Source organism: Myxine glutinosa, chromosome 2, assembly GCF_964187855.1.
Source record: "Myxine glutinosa chromosome 2, kmMyxGlut1.1, whole genome shotgun sequence".
NCBI classification, from domain to species: domain Eukaryota; kingdom Metazoa; phylum Chordata; class Myxini; order Myxiniformes; family Myxinidae; genus Myxine; species Myxine glutinosa.
In genome coordinates, this window is record NC_136262.1 from 14,378,664 (window position 1) to 14,396,339 (window position 17,676).

Genomic DNA, 17,676 nt, shown 5'->3' on the forward strand with positions numbered 1-17,676 from the left:
GATATAAGCTACTGAACAAGGGTTTTATCGGGTCCTTCAATGTGGTGTTTCATGGAATAACTACTGAGACGCCCTTTTTACCTTTACACAACTCTGGAGGCAGGAGAGGCCATATCCAACCAATGTTACACAACAATTTACCACTACAATACACACAATCAAAAAAATGCAATCCTCATATCCGCAACAATATATATATATATATTGTTACGGTTTTTAGAACCTTCACTCGTAAATTTTAGTAAATGTATCCCTTATAAATGTTTCCCCTGTAAATATACCCCTCAATTGGCTGGTTAAAGATCGCACCCTAGTTTGTCCATGAACAACACGTAGCGAACCATCGGCCCTCTTCGTAGTTATTTCATTATTATGTGTTTCAGTTAAGGATCTGTTCCCAGTAGTTGAATCTGCGTTGCATTAATCAAATAAGATAGGTCCCTTTCGTTCCCTTCAAAAGTGGTACGAGTGGTGTTCTAACTCCCCACCAGCCGCCATTGGCCATGCGGTCGGGCCGAGAAGAAGGGGGAGGAGCCGCCAGATCAGGGGTGTGGCACGTCAGCTCGTCATCGGAGGTGGAGTCAGCAAGCCCTTACCGGCCAACCAGCACCGCTGTGAGCCAACCGGTAGGCGGGTCATCAGAGCTGGCGGCTTGATTTCGAAGACGGCAATAAAAGCGACTGCAAGGGACTGCTTGGCGAGTCGGTGAGAAGGTACGAGTTGGATGAGTTGGAAGAGAGTTGGACGAAGAAGGCAGAGAGAGACGAAGCTGCGCGGGGCTCTGTGACAAGCTGCTTCAAAAAGCCCTACCGCGTAAAACGAATACGTGTACCTGCCGCTGGCTGCTCGCTTCCAGCCCGGAGCGTGGACCTGGAGCGGACCACCTTGCTGTACCCTGCCGAACCTTCCAGCCCTGTTGTCCCGCCTGGACCTTCTCCTTCTTCCAGTGATTCCTGCCTGCTATTCCCCTTTCGTGTGAGTCTGTGTTTGTTCTGTCTGGGCGTTGATCATTAAGACTGTTTTAAGGCTTGCCCTGTGTATCTGCTTTTTCCTCCTTGTAAATGCCCTTCTTTCGTTTCCTCTTTTAGTACAGAAATAAACCTGTGTTCTTCCTTTACCCTTGTTGGTTCTTTGGCTTCCTCTCATCCGATCGCTTTAGTCCCTTCTTTCAATTGAGTACCTGTGGCGCGATTTTGGCCAAACGCTTTATAATCGGGTTAGTCTTTTGTTAACGGCCTGAGTCGTGGCTCGCTTCGCTCGGCGTGTCCATTACAGTCGCGGCTCGGGCGGGGCTCATTTCCTCGCTTACCGGAAGGCGCTGGTACTTAGGTCAAAGGAATAATTGGCCTACTACCCTATTCAGCGCTGACCGGAAGTGGCGAGATAGTTCCAGGACTCGGACGGCCAGCTTAAAAGACGAGAGGATTAAACCCCCTTCGGTAAGGGGAGTGCCGAAACCGAGATCCATAATAATATATATGTTTATGTACATCTGTATATATATATATATATATATATATATATATATATATATATATATATATATATATATATATATATATATATTGTTGCGGATCTCAGAAACGTCGGCTCTCCCCTTATCAAGAGGGGGTTAATCCCCTTGTCTTTGATCTGGCCGACGCGACCCTGGGGGTTATAACGTTCCTTCCGGTCAGTGGTAAATAGGGTTGTTGGGCGAGTTGTAGTCCTATTACCTAAGTACTACCACCGACCGTGAAGCAAGGGAATAACTCCCGCTCGAATCACGGATATCAGGTGGAAACGCCGAGAGGATAGCTATCTGTGATCCGAGCTGTTAACAATGGCTAACCCGATTATAGCGGTTCCGATCGTGCCACGTTTACCCAATGGAGAAAAGACTAGGACGATCGGATTAAGGAGAAACCAGAAAGAACAGGGCAATTTATTACAAATGTACAAAGAAGAAGAGGAAACGAAAGAATGTACAAGAAAGAAAGAGGAAGGAAAAGTACACAGGGCAGCCTTAGACAGTCTTACTCTATTCCCTGGACACGGGCCCGATCGCTCTCAGATTCGGTCTCAGACTCCAGACTCACACGGGGATGCAGATGGTAGGGTGGAAGGTCCGGCGATGGTGTCCAGGCTCCAGTCCGGCTCCGGTCCAGCAGAATAAACCCGGCAGGCAGCTCTCCACGTAGTGTAACGCGAGCGGACAATTATAATGACGGGGGAAGGTAAACTTGGGCTATCGGCGTACGTAATTTGTGTACCGGGGCTTTTGTACTGGCGCTACCGGTCTTACTCGCCCCAAGCGCCCCCTCCCCAATGTCCTACACGCTGCGGTTCTTGGCAATGCGTGACGCGCGCTCGCCCTTAGTACAGCGGGTTGCCACAGCGCGTCCTTTGTAATACCAATGCTTGGTTTCAGTCTTCGGTAATGAGCACTGCTCCGTAAGTTCTTATCACAAGCCAACCTCCCAACAAGTCCTTCCAACCACGATAAGTCTTCTGTGCACAGTCCTGCAACGAGCGCCGCTGCATAAGTCCTGTTCAAGGGCTTTGTGTTCGCGCTTTTATAACCCAAGCCAGCAAATGCTCTCGGAGCCCAAAACCACGCCCTGTCAGGCGACCTCACCTCAGCCCTGGTTGGCTGGTGTTGGCTTACTGGCTCCGCCTTGATGGCTGGTTGACGTGGCAGCGCCTTCATCCTGGCGCTCCGCCCCCTTTTCGGGCCTTACCTCGTGGGTTTCTGGGCTGGTTTGAGCGTAAGCTCAGCGAGGTGGCGAACGCTGCTGGCAACCTAAAGGACGAGGGCAAGTACAGACTGGCTAGCACTTAATGGCGTCGCTTGGAAGGGAGGCTGCCAAATGAACAAAGGGGCCTACTCTTATTTGTTTGACACAACGCAGATGCGACTATTGGGAATGGCCTTATCTAAACACAGACTATGAAATAACTGACGTCCTATGGTGACCTACGTGTTGCTTGTGGCCTACCTATGGGGTGCTACCTTTAACCTTTAATGATGTTTTTTTACAAGTGTGGGTTCTCAAATCCGCAACAATATATATATATATATATATATATATATGTTTATATATACTGTATATGTTTATATACATATGTTTATGTACATCTGTTTATATTGTTACAGACGCGGCTTAGATGTTATTTACCGAGCGGTTTGGTATGACCACGTCTGCACAGGTTACCCGATTATACCCGAACGTTGACTAATCGCGCTACGCTAGGTCAAGGAAGGAAAAGACACACGGCTGGGATTAAAATGACACGACACCAGGGATACGGTTCTCAAGACCTCCGGAGGAGGTTATATTCGTTCGGAAGGTTAGATTACAACTACAAGAGGGACAGCAAAGGAAGATAGGCACTTAGACACAATCTTATATTATTTCCGACAGACCACAGAGAAACAGGACAAAAACTGACTCACACGGGGATTGATGGCAAGGAAAGCGGGTATTCGATGGCCAGCACAAGGTGCACCTTGTGCTCAGGGACAGGATAGCGCGGCCCAAAAGATGCAGGAGGTCTCTCAGCGCTCGGAGGTGGCTCTCTTGTCTTCTCAAGCTCGGGGCGCATCTCTCGGTCTCACCTCACATCCGGCAAGTCGCTGCGTATATCCGGCGGGGAGTGACACGCCCTCGGCTCGTTAGCTCCGCCTCGTGGAATCGGCACGTTGCTTCTCATTGGGTGCGTGCGGGGGGTTTACCAGGCTCCGCCCTTGACAAGGAGCTGACAGCCAGCCCCTTCGTGGTAACCCCGTGGAGCGCATGGTCATGGCGGCTAACCGAGCTGGTGGGAGGACGCACACTCCCCCCGCGCGCCGTGGTTGTAGTTGTTGTTGTAGCTGTAGTTGTTGTTGTTGTTGTTGTTTGGGGAAGAAGATGGAAGGAGGTATGGGAAAGGTCCTAAACTCACTACTGGTGCCATATAATCACATTCTGGTGCAACGAAGAGTCATAATTAATGGAAAGGAGTCCTTAACTGACATAGACTAAGAATAACTAGCAAGATGTCCGAAAGTTGTCTACGTGAGATGCGGTGGACCTGGGCACGACATTTAATGGGGGAAAAAGGGGAAGGTCGGTTCTACAGAGTGTTGTTTACAGACAATGGGACTAGGGAATGGGGGACTGGGGATAGTTGGGGAGTATTGGGGAAATAGGGGAATATTTACAAGCGGATATGGAGGCCAAATTCCATATTCGCAACATTGCACCCTTCTCTACCCTCGGGGCGTCCCGACCCGATACATTTTTACCTACTTTAGTGTGGCACGCAATGTAGTTCCCTCTACTATTAACTCTACCCTGAGTGCGACAGTTTTACAGATATTCACAAATGAGTAAATATGTCCCCCTGCGACGTTGCACCCTTCTCCTCACAGAAACACACCCACAGGATAACCGAATCCGGAAAGAATCCTCAAACTAAACATACAGCCGGTAGGGAGCATTATTTACAAGACTACGCTGATATTTACACTACGATCCAGGACCTGTTTTTGGAGGAACACATGCAGATGTTATGCATAGAGAGAGCACGCATGCCAGCATCGATACACCAACCCACGAGTGCTCTGTGGCCTACGGCCTTTAATAATGTGCAGAGCACCCCTTCCAAGCATCAAAAGCACCACCCCATCACACAGTGAGCACCATCCGGTGCACCAATAAAGTGTTTACAAATCACCGGTGGTGTCGCAGCCGGCCGATGTTCTGCCGCTGGTCTTGCCTTCGTGTGGTGCACTTGGCCTTCTTACTTCTTTCAAAAATAAAGAAAGGCGCCAACCGCGTCCATTTCTTTATTGTGGCCGTCAGGGGCCAACTAAGAGTGGTTCACCTGTTTGGCATAGGTGCCACGTTGACCCATAGGTCCATCCACGGGTGGTGCTTGGCCGCAAAAGAGCTGCGGTCCATGGTGGGTGGCCACAAACATTGCGGTCCATATGGTGTATCGATCCAGGCAGCAAACAGCGAAAGTGCAGGCCCACAACTGCGAAGCCAGCACCTCTCTCTCCTCTCTCTCTACCCCAAAGCCAGATCCTCGGAGGTGGGAGACAAAAGAAGAAGACAAGTGAGTAAGGTGGTAAGGGCGCAAAAGTGCACGCAATGCAAGGTAATGCACACTGGGGGCACATGGGAACCAGGTGAGACAGGTACGTTCCTACCGTACGCCCCCCCCCCCCACCAAGTAACCTACATGGCCCCTCCCTTACCCCTTACTGTATCCACAAAACACAACACTACTCATAAACATCTACTTTACAAATCAACAAACATCCCTACTGTCTTCCCCGTTCCTCCCATATACCAAATTCGTCTTCTCTCCCTCCTAACCAATCAAATTTGCCATTTTCAACTCAACATCATAATTTGCCATCTCCAACTCATCATCAGTCCCTCCTAAGGAGGGAGAGATGGAATCACCCCAATGTCTCATCCACGTCGTGATGCGTCTCACAAATCCAACAGCAGTCCTTACTTCCTGCAACACAAAACAAAGAAAACACAGGTGTGGAGTCATCATCATCACCACAGGTAAGTGGCTGCGTATGGTGCGACAGGTTCATCAATCCTAACTATTTCCTAAATGACTTTAACAACGTTACACTACCCGGGGTCTTTCTCCGGCCAAACCATTGGCCCTCTTACACTATGGGTTCTAAAAACCAATTCCCATTGGCCAAACTGTGGTGCTTTTCAATTTGGGGTCTCACTCCCCCGATTCATCTCCCGGTGCCCTCGCACAATTTCTGGGCTGTGGCGTGTACCTCTCCCAGCGGGTCTACCCACCTGCACACCTCCACCACTGCAGTTGCCTCCGAGCTTACCTGCTCCTTACCCTAACCTAACTACCTGGGGAAGGCCCTCTGGCGCTCTCCCCACTCGGTGCCCTCTCTGGCACTGGGCTGCCCGATCCACACCCGGGATCCTCAGGCACCCACTCACAACTACCGGCTCCCAGAGCCCACCTGCGGCCTCACCTGGCCGACATCCTCACAGTGGTGGAGTGCCCAACCAACTACACACACTAACAGGCTACACGCCCAGCCATTTCCACAACACTAATGCACCCATCCACAACACCATTCTGCAACCGCACCACAAATGCCAATATCCAACCACAATTTACCTGTACCCTCTACCTAACACTTACACTACCCGCCCCGGGTATCCGTGATGGGGGTCCACTCTTCCCCCATCCACACGTTCGCACCATGCACACCACTCCGTACCACTTACTCCAACTCCCTCCACACACCTGTACCTGCACACCTGTGCTCTCACACCTGGTGCCACCTGCACCCTTCTCTCCCCAAGCGCATTCGCGCTGATCCACAACACTCATTACTCACACACTGCTCCACACACCTGTCCAGTTGCACACCTGTGCAATCACTCCTGTTCCATCCTCACACACACGGCATCATCTCAGCTAACTACTCCCTTCTGAAACTTGCGCTTCCCAGTCGTCCCTTTAAACTATTGCGCTCCCACGTCATTATCATCCACACTAATCTACCTGCGTCCCCACTACAGGTATCAGTCACTAACTAATCTTAACGTCACCTAATGTCATCTTCTAGGGCCCTATCAATATAACCTAACCCACCCGGGCTAGTTTTCACTGCCATATACCCCATAATCTAGTGCTCCTTTGCCCCCATGGGAAGGATGGTGGATTTGCCATCCCACCACATCGGGGGTCTCTCACTACCAATTTTGCACATCAAATTTCAACAAATCAAAAATTTGGCCAATCACTACCCATCATCTGCCAATCATCACTGCCAATCCTTTGCCAATCATCAAATTTTGTTTTTCTCTAATTTTGGGGCCAAAACACTAACCTCATCACCCAGTCTACTCACTAATACCTCTCGGTGCGCCAATCCCTGTCCAAAGCCCGGCTTCGTAAAGCCAAGCCATGAATGCGGGTTGTTCTGTGCCAGCGGCTGGATGCGTCCGGCACTCGGTGCAGGGACGGGGGCTTACCCGGGCCGAGATCCCACGCACCACCTCGGCGTGGAGCCATCCCATGTCCCGATCTCGACCTGCCGGACTGCCTCAACAAAAAGTGGTCGCCATGACGACCCTTTCTATCGGGCTGCCCGCTCCGCCTAGTGGAGCACGGACGCGGCCGTTCAAAGCGAGGCCCGGCACGCACCGAGGGCCCGATTCGGCTATAAGTCGTTCTAAACTCTACCACGTCTAACGTCGATGCTTCACCTGGACGCTTACACCCCGCAGCCCGTTCCTTGCTCACACATCCAGCCGTTCCCATACTACCTTTCCTTACACACCCAGGTACACCCATTCCACTCACAGCCTTGGTCACACACTTGACCACCGAACACTTTGGCACACATTCGTTGGTCGCACACCTCACCAAAACACCTCTTCGCGCCCCCTCCTCAGTCACCTCCTCTGTGACAATCACAGGTGTGCTCTCATTCGCACACCCAACCACGTGCCTCACCACCAACTCCAGCGTGCATTCCCACTCACGCTCTACCATTCCAGGTGTGCATCCTTCCATCCCAGGTGTACATCCTCGCTCACCTGTCACAACCAACTCACTCTCCTTGTCACTCTCACTACTCTCACCTCCATTCTTGACAGCGCACTCACCCTTACTCTTGACAGCGCACTCTTTCCTCATGCACCTGTCCGTCACACACCTTTCTCGCGCACACTCTCCCATTACACCCTCTGTAACACTCACCACAGGTGTGCATTCTTCCTTGCCTTTGACAGCGCACTCTTTCCCCATGCACCTGTCCGTCACACACCTTTCTCGCGCACACTCTCCCGTTACACCCTCTGTAACACTCACCACAGGTGGACACTCTTCCTTACTTCTGACAGCGCACTCTTTCCTCATGCACCTGTCCGTCACACACCTTTCTCGCGCACACTCCTGCGCACACTCTCCCGTCACACCCTCTGTAACACTCACCACACCACGCTTCCATGTGCTCCCTCGCACACGCGCTACGACCGACTCACTCTCGCCAGCACCCTCACTCCTTGGCACGCACTTTTTCCTCACACACCCCAGAGTCGGACTTCCTCGCACACCTCCTTTTTCGCACACCAGACCTGTCGCACACTTCACCAGTGGCCTCTCACGAACACCCGGGTCCATCTCGACCCCCAAGCTCCTTAAATCACCTGGCGCATCATACGCACGACCATATTGGTCACCACCTACACCGGGTCCTCTTCCTCTTCGCTTCTCCTCTATCACCTGCGAATCCCTCATCCGGTTAATGAGCACATCATCACGATCCAAACACAGACTTTGGACCAACTCTTTTATCTCCTCTTTTATCTCTTTGTTATCCCCTCTCCGTCGCTTCTTAATTTCGCTCACCCCTTCTTCCACTTCTTCTAATTTCTGCTTCACCTCTTTTATTCCCCGGTACGTCTCCTCAAGCTCATCCTCTAAGGCTACCTTGACCGTTTCCAGGTGCGTCCTCACCTGCCGGTCCTTCGTCTCCATTACCTCTATCACCTCGTCCAGCCTCGTTGTCAGTCCCTCACGTACCATCTGACATTCCCTCTTCGTCGCTACCAAGTCATCTTTTAGTTCTCTCTGTGTCGCTTTTAAACCTCCTAATACCGCAGTGTTCCTTTGAACCTGCTCCACTAACTCCGTCTGTCCCACCGTCAGCTGCTCCACCTCCTGCGTCAGGTCCTCTATGCCCCCTTGTAACTTTACAGTCCCCTTTCTCACCTCCTTCTCCATGTGCTCCTTACAGTGCCTCACCTCCTCGCGCACTCCTCCGACCTCCTCACTCACTCCTCTTCTGATCTCCTCTCCCATCACTTGCATCTCCTGCCCAGATGCCACCCTCATCTGCTCCATTTCCTCCCTGTGAGCATCCAGTTTGGTTTCTACCCCCATTCTGACCCCCTCTATCTGCTGCCCCATTTGGTTAACTTCCCTTTCCGCTTGGTTGCTCATGTCCCTCAATTTGCCTTCCATCCTGTTTTCTAACCCCTCTAACCCATTTTTCACTCCCTCTATCTGATTCTCCTGGGCAGCCATTCTATTTTCTACCCCCTCTAACCCCTTTTGCATCCCTTCCATTTGATTCTCTTGAGCGGCCATTCTGTTTTCTACCCCCATTAACCCATTTCTCACCTCTTTTATCCCGTTGTCTAACCCCTCACCGGTACCCCTCGCTTCGTCCCTCATTACCCCCATTTGGTTTCCCATTACCCCCATTTGGCCCTCCAATCGCTCACTATCAGCCCTCATTTGCTCACTCTGAGCATCCATCCGGTTCCCCATTACCCCCATTTGGTTTCCCAACCGCTCACTATCAGCCCTCATTCCCACCATTTGTTCCATAAGGGCCCTCATTTGCAGGAGGAAAAGGTTCGAATCCACCAGGGGCGCTACCACGGTCGTGGGCGTGGACGCCGTGGCCACTTCGTGCGTGACAACGCTATTTTGCGACCCTGCCGCCCTCACTGCTTCGCTCTCCTCGCGTCCCTCAATTTGGTCCTGGACCGACCCTGCCTCACTCTCCCCTACCGGACCCCAGCTGTCTTGGTCTGCCATAGCGCGACTTTCAAAATTCGGGTTTTTATTTCCGTATAACAAATTCAAATTTCGCCGTTATAATTTCGCGCGGGAAACGCGCTCCGAACCGATTCTACTACAAATTTGGGCCTAATAAATTTAGTCCCGGGTTCGAATTCCACTCCTCGACACCAATTGTTACAGACGCGGCTTAGATGTTATTTACCGAGCGGTTTGGTATGACCACGTCTGCACAGGTTACCCGATTATACCCGAACGTTGACTAATCGCGCTACGCTAGGTCAAGGAAGGAAAAGACACACGGCTGGGATTAAAATGACACGACACCAGGGATACGGTTCTCAAGACCTCCGGAGGAGGTTATATTCGTTCGGAAGGTTAGATTACAACTACAAGAGGGACAGCAAAGGAAGATAGGCACTTAGACACAATCTTATATTATTCCCGACAGACCACAGAGAAACAGGACAAAAACTGACTCACACGGGGATTGATGGCAAGGAAAGCGGGTATTCGATGGCCAGCACAAGGTGCACCTTGTGCTCAGGGACAGGATAGCGCGGCCCAAAAGATGCAGGAGGTCTCTCAGCGCTCGGAGGTGGCTCTCTTGTCTTCTCAAGCTCGGGGCGCATCTCTCGGTCTCACCTCACATCCGGCAAGTCGCTGCGTATATCCGGCGGGGAGTGACACGCCCTCGGCTCGTTAGCTCCGCCTCGTGGAATCGGCACGTTGCTTCTCATTGGGTGCGTGCGGGGGGTTTACCAGGCTCCGCCCTTGACGAGGAGCTGACAGCCAGCCCCTTCGTGGTAACCCCGTGGAGCGCATGGTCATGGCGGCTAACCGAGCTGGTGGGAGGACGCACACTCCCCCCGCGCGCCGTGGTTGTAGTTGTTGTTGTAGCTGTAGTTGTTGTTGTTGTTGTTGTTTGGGGAAGAAGATGGAAGGAGGTATGGGAAAGGTCCTAAACTCACTACTGGTGCCATATAATCACATTCTGGTGCAACGAAGAGTCATAATTAATGGAAAGGAGTCCTTAACTGACATAGACTAAGAATAACTAGCAAGATGTCCGAAAGTTGTCTACGTGAGATGCGGTGGACCTGGGCACGACATTTAATGGGGGAAAAAGGGGAAGGTCGGTTCTACAGAGTGTTGTTTACAGACAATGGGACTAGGGAATGGGGGACTGGGGATAGTTGGGGAGTATTGGGGAAATAGGGGAATATTTACAAGCGGATATGGAGGCCAAATTCCATATTCGCAACAATATATATATATATATATACTTATATATTGTTGCGGATTCGGGGTCGGCGCTCCCCTTACCAAGGGGGGGGGGGGGGTTAATCCACTTGTCTTTTAAGCTGGCCGTCCCCCAATCCTGGAAATTATGACGCTCATTTCCGGTCGAGATTGGCCAGGGTGATTGGTCAATGGATTCCCAAATACCTGAGTGCCAATCCGACCGCAAAGCAGGGAGATAACTCCCGCTCGGACCGCGGACAAGATGGAAATTGCCGAGCGGTTTAGCAATCCGAAGCCAAGGACTAAACCCGATCCTGAGCGGTTTCCCAAATCGTGCCACAGGTACTCAATGGAGAGAAAGGACGAAGACGATCGAATGGAGAGGAAACCAAAAGGCAAGGAAGAACAAAGGAGTTATTACAACAACCAAAGAAGAGGAAACTAAAGGGAAGAATGTACAAGAAGAAGAAGAAGCAGGACACAGAGCAAGCTTATCGATACAGTCTTACTTAACCCCAGGACAAACAGACAGACTTACACGGGACAGTAGTGGTAGGAGAGGAAGGTCCAGGCGATGGGATACGGCTCCGGTCCACTCGAGTCAGGCTCCGGGTCCGCCACGAAGAACGGCCGACAGCTTCACATGTCGTTGGCGCACGACCGGACCTTTACATATGCGAGGGCTGGACTGCTGCGTACGTAATATGTGCGCCTGCTGCCTCTCTCTCTCTCTCAATGTTCATAAAGCACATTTCAAACGAGTTCATGAAACCGGAGCCCGCGGAAAGAAGTTCGTCATCAATCACCAGGTGCACTTCGCGCCGTCCGTTCACAATGGCCTCCCCTCGCGCAGTCCGTGAAAGGGCTTGGCGCGTGCGCTTATATAGTGCGCTTAGAGATCAAGCCGCGCCACGCCCACCAGTAAGCTCACCTCAGCCCTGGTTGGTCGTTGACAGGGCCACGCCTCGTTCTTGGCGCTCCGCCCCCTTCTTCTCCAGCTTGACCGCGTGCGTAATGGCAGCCGGTGCGAGCGCTAAGGCGGCTGCGGCGGGCAGAGGCGCGTACCACAATTTGGAGAGATAGAGATTCCAAAATGAACGGAATGGGGCCTATCTTATTTGATTAATGCAACACAGATGCAACTATTGGGAACACAGCCTTATTTAAACACATACGAAGGAGATAACTAAAGGTTCCTATGGTGTCCTACGTGTTGCTTGTGGACTAACTATGGGTGCGACCTTATTAAATGATGGAATTTTTACAAGAATTATTTGCAAGTGAGGGTTCTAAAACCGCAACACTGCACCCTCATTTCCTCCAGGCCGTTCCGGGCCGAAACATCTTAAATTTAATGTGACAGGTGTGGTAACCCTCTACTTTTAACCTCACCCTGAGTGCGACAGTTTTAACACGAAGTATGTCCCGCCTGCTGCGTTGCATTCTACTTAAGACTCATTCCCACAGACTAACCGAATCGCAGAATTATTTTCAAAACTACACATTTCGCCGGTGGGGAGCATTATTTACAAACACACTACTATTTTGATTATTTACAAAACTGCAACCCAGGACCTGTCTTTTGTGGGAAACAAAAGCAGAACTTTTGAGAAGAGGAAAAAATACCACACTGCACTGCACTGATACACCATACCACATGCACCCATAATAAAAATGCACCAAACGCACCAAAAAGCACCATCATCAAACAAAATGCACAAAACCACTTTAAAATAATAAGCAATGGTGTCTTCTTTCTTCTCCGCTGGGCCGCTGGTTCTGGTCGTCTTGCGCTTCTCACTTGCTGCCTATTTAATAAAACAGATTGCACCGATCGTGTCCGCTCTTTATTTATGGCCAGCAGGCCCAACTCCAGTGGTCCACCTGCATGGCATGGATGCCACTTTAACACAGTGGTCCGCAACCAAGATGCTGCTGGCAGCAATGACCGGTCCCCAGCAGAGGTGTCAGGCCCCAGAACGTGGGGTCCATATGTGGTGCTATGCCACAGAATGTGTGGTCTATAAGTGGTGTACCAGTGCAGGCCGGAGGCAGCGGAGGTGCGGGCACACAACTGCGGTCACCTGCGCACTCCCCCCGGGCCCAAAAGAAACAGGTCCATGAGTGGGGGAAGGAGGACAAGCAAAGCAGTGGGGCAAGGCCGCAAGGGTACACATTAATAAGAGATAATGCAGACATGAAGGACGCGGGAGAGCGAGCTAAGAAAGCTCGTCCCTAACGTTCGTCACCCCCCATGTTACCTATTCTACCCTTGCCCCGAACCCGTATTTACACCATTTACAAATTCGTCTCTACGTTCTGTCTTCCCTATATCTCCCCTCTATGCCAAATTCATCATCAATCCCTCCGAAGGAGGAAGAGATGGAATATAAACAATGTCACCCCCACGTCATGATGCGTCTTTCAACCAACCAAACATTTGCTCAAAAATGTGGTGTGGAGTTTTATCACCTTGGTGAGTGGACGTACATGGTGTGAAGAGACTTTCTCCTATCTATACTCTAAATGACATTAACACTTTTACTCTACCCGGGGTCTTTCCCTGCCAATCCATTGGCCATCCTTACTCTATGTGGTTCTAAGAACCGAACTCCCATTGAACATACTGTGGCGCTCTCCCAATTTGGGGTCTCACTCCCCCGATTATTTCCCTCTGTGTCCTCGCACAATTTCAGGGCTGGGTCGTGTGGCTCCCCTAACAGGTCTACTTACCTGCGCACCTCCGCCACTGCAGTTGCCTCCCGAGCTTACCTGCTCCTCACCCTAACCTACCTGGGGAAGGCCCTCTGGCTCTCTCAACCCCTCGGTGCCCTCTCTGGCACTGGGCTACCCAGGTCCGTCCTCAGAATCCTCGGGCCCCATTGAACTCTAACTCTACCTGGCTCCCAGAGCCTACCTGTGGCCTCACCTGGCCGACAGACTAACAGTGGCGGAGTGCCCAAACAATCATTGTCACTAACAGGCCACACGCCCAGCCAATTTATCTCAATAATGCACCCCTCAAGCAGTACTATGCTACTCTCGCACCACAGATGCCAATATCCAACCACAATTTACCTACTCCCTCTACCTACTTTTAAACTACCCTCCCCGGGTACTCGTGAGGGGGGTCCATCCTTCCCCCACTCACTCCTTCCCACCATGCATTCCACACTACTCATTCCACACTCCACTCACTCCACATCATTGATTCCACACAACCATACTCACTTGCCTCCATGCAAGTCAATCACTCAGTGTGGAATCACACACATCCACAATACTCTGCTCAAGCACTTTCTACACACACACATCTCTCATGAGCATTGCCTCATTTGCTAACCAGCACTACCGTGAACTTACATACCAATTCCTCACTTCATCATCCTCACTACAAACACACTGCATCAGCTAATCTGACTACTGCCCTTCTATTACTCGTGCTTCCCAGTCATCCCTTACACTATGCACTCCCTCGTCATTATCAACCAACTAATCTATTCTGCGTCCCCACTACAGGTATCAATGTCACTACTTAAATCTTGTCCCTTTGGTCAGCTATTTCCCTATACATTCACGAAGCCCTCCCTGGCTAGGTTTTCACCGCCATAACCCCATAAACTAATGCTCATGTGCCCCCAATAATGATGTGAGGTGAATGGTAAAGCTACCATCCATCACTACATCATATACCATTTGCCATCATCACTCTCACTACAAGTCCACAACTCTGAGCCTCTCGGTGCGTCAATGCATTTTCAAAGCTCGGCTTCGCAAAACCGCGCGATGAATTCGGGTGGTTTGGTCTCCTGCAGGTTGGGTCCCTCCGGCATTCGGATTCAGGGGAGGAGGTTTTGTCGGGCCAAGGCTCCAAGCACCATCCCGGCGCAAGGCCTTGCGCTCCCAAGCGCGATGGCCGAGCCTTGCCCGGCTGGAGCGCCGCCACCACAAGGGGGCGCTGCTCCGACCCCTCCTACCTCTTGAACCGGGCCGATCGCTTCGCCTAACAAAGCGCGGCACCGACCGTACAGGGCGGGGCCCGGCCCGAATCGTGCACGACGCACCGTGCAGGAGCGAAGCGGCACCGATCCCGGCCGGCTCCCGCAGCACACAAAGAACACCGCGCACCGAGAGCTCGCGTCGGCTACCTGTCAGCCTCACCGCTGCCCCGGTCAACGTCGATGCTTCCCTTGCATGCTCACACCACTTGTTCCTTCTCTTATTCACCCATCCAGGTGTCTCAGCGCCTCTCATGCATTCCACATATGCCTTCAATTCCACCACCGCACTCTCTGTTACACACCACTCGCTATTCGCACACCCCATAACACACCTCTCCCACGCACCGTCTTGCGCACTCTCCCTTGGTACGTACTCCATACCACTCATGGGGGTGCACTCTTGCATCCACCCATTCAGCGCACACCTACTCACGGGTGTGCATTCCCTTGTCACACACCCAATCACGCGCTTCACCACCAACTCAGGTGTGCATTCTCGCACACTCGCCACAACCAACTCACTCTCCGTGTCACAATCACTCCCACTATCACACTCTGTCGTGCATTCATTCTCACTTTTGCTCTCTGTAATACACTCGCTCCTCGGCGCACACTTTTTTCTCACACGCGCGCCATTGCCACCCACACAGCGCACCACGGACCTCCCACAAACGCCCGGGTTACGCTGGAATCCCAAGCGCGTGAAAATTCTTTTGGCGCTAAACACTTTCCCGCCAAATCTCTTAGCCCCATATACAGCCCGACTCACCTTGGGGATTCTTCTTCCTCGCTCCAACACCACCTGCAAACTTTCATTGGGGTTAACAAGCACGGCATCATGATGCGAGCACGGACTTTGTGCATATTCCATTCTTTCCTCCCGCTGTTGCTCTTCTAAGTCCGTCTCTTCCGCCCCAATTTGCACTATAATTAATTCTTTAATTTCTTTTCCCTCGACGACCGCTGGCTCTAATAAAATTTTCTCTTCTACCTCGGTGGTTGCCGGCTTCCCCATACCCCGGGTCGTGATCTCTATACCCGTCCACGTGACCATGCTTTGTTCCAACTCGCTTTTCCCGCGCTCCTCAAGGACGCGTACCTCAAGGACTACCTCGTCGCGTACAAATGCGACCTCCTCGCTCAACCTGCGGTTGACCTCCCTCTCACACTCCCTTGCTTCATACCGGGCTTGCCCGCTCGCCAGCCCCTCGTTAATTTATTTGGCTTGGCCATTTATGCCCTCCAATTTGCCCCCTAATCTGCTTCTGAATCCCTCCAATTTGCTTTCTAAGTTATTGGTGTTGCCCCTTACTTCTTCCCTCATTGCATCCATCTTTTCCATCTCCTTACTCAATCCCCCTAATTTGGTGTTCCAATCATTTCCCATTTCTTTTATCTCCCTAGTGGACTTATCACTTTGGGTGTCCAATTTGCCATTTATTTTATTTATTTCATTCTGTTGGGTGCCCATTATTTCCTTCATTTCCCGGGTTTCGTCCTTTATTTATTTCGTGGATTTGTCTTTCATTTGTTTTATTTCCGCTATGAATTGCGCCATGAAGGCTTGCATGTCGACCACCCCCATTTGCGCAGCGGGCGCGGCCCTCGTCGCCACGTGCAAAGCGCCGCCATTTTGTGCACCTGCATCCCCGACTGCTGCATCCTCCTTAACCTCCTCTTCCATTTCTCCCACCTCTTCCCTGGGGTCCTGGGTTAACTCTAACCCTTATTCTATCTCCCCCACCGGCATCCGATCGCCTTGATTATCCATGGCACGACTATAATTTGGATGTTATAATAAAAATTTTGGCCGCTCGTAATTTTGACCAATTTTTTAAAGATGGTAGAAAATTTGGTTCGGGCTTCAAATCCCACTCCTGACACCAATTGTTACGGATTCGGGGTCGTCGCTCCCCTTACCAAGGGGGGTGGGGGAAGGGTTAATCCCCTTGTCTTTTAAGCTGGCCGTCCCCCGTTCCTGGAAACTATAACGCTCCTCCACGGATGAGATTGGCCAGGGTGATTGGTCAAGATGGAGTCCCAAATACCTGCGTGCCAATCCCTCCGCGAAGCAGGGAAATAACTCCCGCTCGAACCACGGACAGATGGAAATTGCCGAGCGGTTTAGCAATCCGCGATTCGAGCCGTTAGCAATAAGACTAACCCGATTCTGAGCGGTTCTGCCAAATTGTGCCGCAGGTATTCAATGGGGGAAAAGCCAAAGACGATCGGATGAGAGGAAACCAAAAGGTAAGGAAAGAACAAATATGGTTTATTACTACACTGCACAATAAAAGAGGAAACGAAAGAAGGGCATGTACAATAAGAAGAGCAAAAAGACACAGGGCAAGCTTACACAGTCTTAATTAACACGCCCAGGACAACACAAACAGACTTACACGAAAGGGGAATAGCAGGAAGGAGGAGAAGGTCCAGGCAGATGGCAGGGGAGGAAGGTCCGGGCAGATGGTTCAGGCGTTGAGGTCCGGCTCCACGTTCACGCTCCACTCCGGTCCACGCTTCAGTTCGGTCCACGCTACAGTTCACGGCGAAACCCGGCAGGCAGCGCGGTTGGTATTGTCGCGGTAGCGGACCGACTCTCTCCCCGTCTCTCCCTCTGCTCTCGACTCTCCTCCATCTCCTCTCCTCTCAAGGCGCCGCGCTTGCGCTTATATAGTGCCCCTTTGAAATCAAGCCGCCCGCTTTTAGCCACACCCACCGGTGAGCTCGCCTCGGCCCTGGTTGGTCGCGAGGGCTCACCGACTCCTCCCTTGGTGACACGTTGACTGGGCCACACCTCGCTCCGACAACTCCTCCCCCTTTTTCCTCCAGTTTGACCACGTGGTTAATGGCGTTTGGAGCCAGC

The 17,676-nt window shown here is 51.5% G+C and overlaps 1 protein-coding gene across 1 annotated transcript in view; it reads left to right on the top strand.

Moving 5' to 3' along the window:
• Positions 1 to 17,676, top strand: part of LOC137422026 (uncharacterized) — a 219,178-nt gene that overhangs the window by 72,309 nt on the left and 129,193 nt on the right. Inside the window, exon 6 of the mRNA XM_078772997.1 lies at positions 17,010 to 17,060. Coding sequence (XP_078629123.1) covers positions 17,010 to 17,060 — 51 coding nt within the window. The remainder of the gene's footprint in view (positions 1 to 17,009; positions 17,061 to 17,676) is intronic.